The sequence below is a fragment of the Rutilus rutilus genome, assembly GCF_951802725.1.
Source record: "Rutilus rutilus genome assembly, chromosome: 5".
In the NCBI taxonomy this organism is placed as follows: Eukaryota; Metazoa; Chordata; class Actinopteri; order Cypriniformes; family Leuciscidae; genus Rutilus; species Rutilus rutilus.
This window is the reverse complement of record NC_140213.1, coordinates 49,598,882-49,606,381: the sequence shown is the minus strand read 5'-3', so window position 1 is coordinate 49,606,381 and position 7,500 is coordinate 49,598,882. Positions and strand designations below refer to the sequence as shown.

The following is a 7,500-nucleotide window of genomic DNA, read 5'->3' as shown; positions in this document are numbered from 1 at the left end:
TATCCATGATCACTGGATCTCTGGTGAGTTGTAAGGAACACTATATCGGTGTTCCCGCGGGAAAGTGACGTCAGTCCAAACCCTCTATTTCACTGCTGGAAACAGAGGAGGGAATATTCTATTTGAATCCATAAAAAACATCAAACTTTTTATTTCAGCTTTTTGCCCAGGCAAGATTTTTCACTTTCATTTAGTTTAACTTGATGCACTAAAATAACTAAAACTGGAATAAAAAGCAAACTAATCTACTGCACATCTCACTAATGCTAGGATACAGATATGTAAATATTTTCCAGATAATATTGTGCATATTTTTAACAATATATACACAGAGCAAGTACACACACACACGAGAGCAGTTTTCATCTCTTGCTGAACTCAAGTAAGTTGTTTGCCCATGTCAACGGCCCCTTCCTGGAGCATGACATAATTTCCTGTTGTGCATGCTCTGACCCAGGGTCCTGTGAGCGCTCAGTGTCCATCTAATGAGTGTGTTTAACGAGTGTGTGTTGAACATGATGAAGTTCATCACATTCTGTTCCATCACTGAGTCTCATTAGAGCAACAGACTCCAGCTCTCCGTGTCCTGAAATAACCGGAGCAGATCGACCTCTCTGTCGGTGTCTCTCGCTCTCTCTCTCTCTCTCTCTCTCTCTCTGTCGGTGTCTCTCGCTCTCTCTCTCTCTCTCTGTCGGTGTCTCTCGCTCTCTCTCTCTCTCTCTGTCGGTGTCTCTCGCTCTCTCTCTCTCTCTGTCGGTGTCTCTCGCTCTCTCTCTCTCTCTGTCGGTGTCTCTCGCTCTCTCTCTCTCTCTGTCGGTGTCTCTCGCTCTCTCTCTCTCCATCGGTGTCTCTCGCTCTCTCTCTCTCTCTCTCTCTCTCTCTCTGTCGGTGTCTCTCGCTCTCTCTCTCTCTCTGTCGGTGTCTCTCGCTCTCTCTCTCTCTCTGTCGGTGTCTCTCGCTCTCTCTCTCTCTCTCTGTCGGTGTCTCTCGCTCTCTCTCTCTCTCTGTCGGTGTCTCTCGCTCTCTCTCTCTCCATCGGTGTCTCTCGCTCTCTCTCTCTCTGTCAGTGTCTCTCTCTCTCTCTCTCTGTGTCTCTCTCTCTCTCTCTCTCTCTCTCTCTCTCTCTCCGTCTATCTCTATTTCTTGTCTTGTTAACACGCTGTGCTTTTATTAGAGCACATCTAATCCACAAAGTATGCGCCGGTTGACACCGAATCAAAGAGATTAAATGAGAGCGAGGGAATAACGGAGCGCTTCACTGTTTACTCCAAGATGAATGACTCAAGAAACGACTGAACTGGCCTGATGGGAATTAATCTCAGATAAACAAGCTCATCAATAAAGACTCATTATGATGTCAGTCAAATTACACAGAATTCACGCAAAAACACATGAAGTGATGATCGAGGATGAAACTACATGATGAACGTTTTTATTTGTGCAGTAAATATAGATAAATATATAAAATAACTTACCGGTTCATGTGAGTGTGTGTGTGTGTGTGTGTGAGTGTGTGTGTATGCCTGAGTGTGTGTGAGTGAGTGGGTGTGTGTGTGTGTGTGTGTGTGTATGTCTGAGTGTGTGTGAGTGAGTGGGTGTGTGTGTGTGTGTGTGTGTGTGTGTGTGTGTGTGTGTGTGTCTCTGAGTGTGTGTTTGAGAGAGAGAGTGAGTGAGTGTGTGTGTGCGTGAGTGAGAGAGTATGTGTACAATGACCTCTGACCTCAAACACTCCAACTACGCCCATGAAGCTGATGACCACTGATGATGTCAGCCTTATTTACAAGTGCCGATGGGCCAGTTAAAACACATCTGATGAGGAACGAACACACACACACACACACACACACACACACACCGGTCTTCTGACCTACAAACAGTCATCAATCACTGACTCCATCTCTGCCAGATTAATTATCCCACAATCCAACAGTGAAACGAGCAGAACTCAAAACAAATGACCTTCGGTTCATTACGATCAAACTTCAATCCCATCATGCCTGGAAAACATCTCGTTAAACGAAGCCCACGGCAGGACGTTTATAAATGACAGACATTAAAATCATCAGCAGTAAAACCACACGGAGAAGCGGCTGCAGATGTGCGGCGAGCGGAGAGCGCTTCAGGATGAGGATGTGAAGGGAACATCGAGCAGAACACGGAACACTTCAATAATAGAAGAAATTCCTTCCGATGAATTTAGTAACACTTCAGTCATTACTAGTGTGTTTCCATGATCTTCACTTTAGACACCTGATCCAAATCATTAGTAGTTCCTATTAGGGCTGACTTCTAATAGTCGAGGATTCGACGATTCGATTCGGAGAGGTCTGATCGACTATGAACCTCATAGTCGAATACATGGGCGTCAGTTTGGTTTGAAATGTGCTGGGGACAGAGACACATTCGCATTTTCAGAAGGGCTGGGTACCATTTTATTATATTTTTTCGCTTTTGCGCAGGTCATGTTTTGAAAGACGATGTCCTGTAGCTTACTAATGTAAATAAATAAAAATGTATTCAAAAATCTGCTTCACATTTTCAGCAGGGCAGCGGAGCGGCTGTGAGTTGACTCCACACGGTTCTCATGTGCGTTAAAAAGCTTTACGTTGTTTAATGTACCTAAACAACGATTACCAAATTTCCCTCTCATATTGCTCCTCATAACCACTGAAAATGGTCAAAAAATCGAACCCAGAATCCAATTATTATGGACGTTATCTGATATTAAGCGTTTCTGCTTCACATTTTCAGCAGGGCAGCGGAGCGGCTGTGAGTTGACTCCACGCGGTTCTCATGGGCGTGAAAAAGCTTTACGTGGTTTAATGTACCTAAACAACCATCACCAAATTTCTCTCTCATATTGCTCCTCATGTTTATGAAATGTTATGATATATGTGTGATATATATGTGTTTTTTAGCTCTTTTGTTTGAAATGGAAAAAAATCTAGCTGCTATCTAAAAAAAAAAGAAAAAAAAAGGTTCGACTATCAGTCGACTACGGCAAAATCTAACGAATCAGATTCGACTATGAAAATCCTTAGTCGAAAACAGCCCTAGTTCCTATACACCAGCGGTCCCCGACCTTTTTTGCGCCACGGACCGGTTTAATATCAGACAATATTTTCACGGGCCGGCCTGTAACAGTGTTGTTTTTGGCAGCACTTTTAGTTTTAGTCTTTTGGACGAAAATGCTTTTTAGTTTTAGTCACATTTTAGTCACTTATAAATTTGATAGTTTTAGTCAAGTTTTAGTCGACGAAAACACAAAAAAGTTTTAGTCAAGTTTTAGTCAATTTTAGTAAAAAAAAAAAAAAAAAAAGTCTTTAACAATTTATTTAGGTTAAAAAGTATTGGAAATAGGCTTAGGTTTGACAGGTTGTAGGAAGTGTTGCAATTCATAATTTTTTTTTGTGAAAAATAACCCCTGAAATGATTACTTCTGGTGAATACTGTGGAAACTAATTGATACATTTAGATAAATATATTTCATATAGCATATTATAATACAACGTATTAGGCCTAATGCCTTTATATTTATAGAATAGCAAAGTAGGCCTAATCAATATACAAGACTGAACCACATAGATGTGAAATATAAAGGCTATCATGATCATTTTGCCAACAATGAACCATGGATTTGTTTAGTTTATAATACGTTTTATTTTTAACTTAAACAAATACAATAACATTCAAAACTCACCGGCTTAGACTGCATTTGAAGAAAGATAAACACAACAGTTTTCTGTAGCCTTCTGTGCGAATTTATTCAATAGAATTATTAGATTATCTCCTGATGCGTGCTGCTTAATATCACACACTCCGCCGTGACAAACGAAAAAAAAAAAACCGCGACGGCATATGGTACAATTGGCCTTGTATTCATTGTCCCTCACGCATTCCAGCCACGGGTATTTTAATCCCATTCAATTTTACATTTCTGTGCTCTTTTCTTTTTCGCCGGCTGCTCGGAGGTCATTTTTACATTTCCCGCTGTTGTCACTTGTCGTCATCGTTGCTACGATACGTGACTCACAATGACTGAAACGACCAATTAAAAGGGCATTCTCTGATGATGTTCCAAGATGTTAAAAAAGCTACGCTGATCATAGACAAACAGGGGGAGAAATTAGTATCTACCGCACCGTCGGTTTTTTTTCTCATAGCCTACAAATGTCTTTGTTCATAGTCTGACATATTAGAAGCTATGTGTCTGTCATGGATTTGCACTGAATTAATTCTCAAAAATACGGAACGGAACAAGACTTTATTGTGTCAAATACGTGATGATTCAACCGTCAGACGTGTAATAATTTTCGTTCCATCTCGTCTCGTCAACGAAAACTCGAAAACGTCTCGTCATGTTTTAGTCACCTTGGAGCCATTTTTAGCTAGTCATCGTCGCGTTATCGTCATAAAAAAAAGGTGCGTCAACGAAATCATTTCGTTATCGTCATCGTTGACGAAAACAACACTGGCCTGTAAGGTGTGGCGGATAAATACAACAAAATAAAATGATACGACTGGCATACATTTTTTTTTAAATATAATAATAAACGTGAATCCAATGTGTTGGCCTACTCGCAACTTTATTAGCAGCGTCCTCGTAACATCACGCCTAAAGACAACTGAGAAAGCCTGAACACAAACAAAATGGCCCCCAAAAGAAAAAAATCTCCATGTTTTCGGTGCTGATGCGTTCATGTCACATGTGAGGGTGGCGCTGCCAATAAAGCACCTAAAAGCTGTCACAGAGAACCGGCTAAATTAATGATTATGAATATGTTAAATATAGCAGGAGACATTTGAATTGTTTACGAATAAACAAGTGTTTTCTGTGTCAGTGTCGGCTGCAAAGATGAAGTTGACGATGCTGACTCGCGATCTTCGCAGTAGTGAACGCTAGGGCTGGGCAAAAAAATCGATTTAGTGAACGCGCCAGGGAGAAATGCACCTTTCATACGGATGACATAAGCAGAGAGCAGACTGTTTTCATTCGTTTTGAATTGTTCTGTTTAAAAGTAGACATTATAAGCTTTCTATATATGCGACTTATACTCCGGAGCAACTTATAGTCCGGAAAACACAGTAAGTTATTTATTCTTTCTGTGCGGCCCGGTACCAAATGTCCCACGGACCGGTACCGGGATAAAGTCACACTGGAGTCATTACTGTCCAAATCCTCAAAAGTTTACAGTGACTTTAGTCAATATTAGGGAGTTATTAGGGCTGGGTATTGATACAAATTTCACAATTCGATTCGATTTCGATTCAATATTGATTATTTTGGATATCAGGTACAATACATCTATAAATGCATCTTGATTTAAGAACTTTTAGATATTTGGACTGGAAACAAGACAAAAATACTAAGCAAGAAAAGCATTTTTTGGAGTGAACGAGGAAAACATGGAGCGGGGATTCTGGGAACGCCCGTGTGGTTCGACTGGTTAACCGCCTCTAATGGGCCATTTCATTAGGGATTGATCAGCGCTCAGGAATCCGGGCCTGAATATCTCCCAGAGTTCCTCACGTGTACAACATCCCGAGCTCCCGGGAACATGTGGCGTGTCTTTCCCTCGCCAGCAGAATTCCTGAACACTGACTCAGATCCGAGGAAAACATGAGCGGCTCTGGATTTCCTTCAGATCGTGCCGGAGAAGCTCGGGATTCACACAGCCTAGCAACAGCTCAACAGCATAGCAACACACTGAACTCCCTCATTACAGACCATAGTCAACATTCTAATAGTTGAGCTCAGATCAGGCCGTCGGATGAACACACACACACCTGCAGCGCTTCATATAGAGAAACATCAGCATGAGGATGAACACACACACACATACAACGCTTCATGTAGAGAAACATCAGCCTGAGGATGCTCTGAGTCGGTTTGTGTGACGGTTTAGTGCTGGTTCATAACAATGTGTGTGTGTGAGAGAGAGTGTGTGTGAGAGAGAGAGAGAGAGAGAGAGAGAGAGAGTGTGTGTGTGTGTGTGTGTGTGTGTGTGTGTGAGTGTGTGTGTGAAGGGCGTCTCACCTGTACAGCCTGTTGTCCCTTTCCTGACGGAGAATCCGAGGTCACAGTGACAGATGAACGAGCCTTTTGTGTTTTCACAATTCCCGCTCAGACAGATATTTGGATTCAGCTCACACTCGTTCACATCTGCATCACACACACACACACACACACACACACACACACACACACACACACACACACACACACACACACACACACACAGATTAAAGTATAAAATCATTCCTGCAGGATTCTCCTGTACAGTATGTACTGATGCTGTTATTCTGCTATACATTATAACAGGGTATATTTTTATATCAAACATTTTTATATCAGATGAACCCATTTGAGCTCAAATATATACATACAATTATTTATCATCATTCACATATTCATGGTCCTCTGATGTCAGTAATTTGTCAAATGCAGCTAAACACATAAAATATACAATTGAAATTAAAATGTAATTTTAAATTTCAAATAAATTTTTTTTTTGTAAGCATTTAATTTTGATATGTATATATTTTTTTGTTAGTGTTATTATTCTGATTGTTTTTCATTTTAAATATTTTTTCTTACATTTTAATGATTAAATGATTTTGTTTAATTTTTTTATTAAGAGTTATATTAAATAAATGAAAACAATTATTTTCATTTCATGCTTTAATTAATTGTTAGCTTTTCATCCGCTCACGAACCCTAGTTTGGGAAACCCTGTGTTACGGTATTCACACAGAACTCAAAGAATACCACGGTATTACCACAGTACATGTTCAAAGACGCATGCAGCGTGTGTCTAATGAACGCTGATGTCATCAGCCTCGCGGAGAGTGTGTGATTTACCCAGACATGACTTCATATCCTCAGACGACATGAATCCATCGAAACACAGGCACTGGAATTCCCCCGGGATGTTTGTGCACTGTCCGCCGTCGCAGATCTCAGGACTTTCCTCACACTCGTCGATGTCTGCACACACACAACACAGAGGTGTGAGATCAGTGAGTGTGTGTGTGTGTGATGGGCAGGTTTAGGGGTCGGGTTAGTGTGTGTGTGTGTGTGTGTGTATATGTGTGTGTGTGTCTCACCTGTGCAGCTCCTGAGGTCGGGCATGAGGGCGTAACCGCGGCGACAGCTGCACTCGTAACTTCCCTCTGAGTTCGTACAGAAAGTCTCGCAGCCGCCGTTCTCAATGGTGCATTCATCGATGTCTGAAACACACACACGCGTCACACACAACATTTCAGCACTGAGACGTCTCTTAAAGGTGCTGTATGTAACCTTTTCACTCTCATTCCTGTAGCGTGTCTCAAACTGGCGGCCCGTGTGAGCGTGAGTCTGAGGAGGCGGGGTGGGAGAAACCACGATCTCCAGTGTTCTGAGTTCGACTGCAGTGCCTGTTTCCACCACTAGTCGTTCTTACAGACGGCACCTTTAACTTTTATTTGCAGGAGCGAGAAAGTGCAACTGTATAAATTCCC

General features: G+C 41.6%; 1 protein-coding gene across 1 annotated transcript in view; it reads right to left on the bottom strand.

The window, feature by feature from the left end:
- Positions 1 to 7,500, bottom strand: part of fbn1 (fibrillin 1) — a 103,014-nt gene that overhangs the window by 42,113 nt on the left and 53,401 nt on the right. The window contains exons 31-33 of the mRNA XM_084408784.1: positions 7,108 to 7,230; positions 6,863 to 6,988; positions 6,038 to 6,163 (exon numbers count right to left, since the gene is read on the bottom strand). Of these exons, the coding sequence (XP_084264910.1) occupies positions 6,038 to 6,163; positions 6,863 to 6,988; positions 7,108 to 7,230 (375 nt within the window). The remainder of the gene's footprint in view (positions 1 to 6,037; positions 6,164 to 6,862; positions 6,989 to 7,107; positions 7,231 to 7,500) is intronic.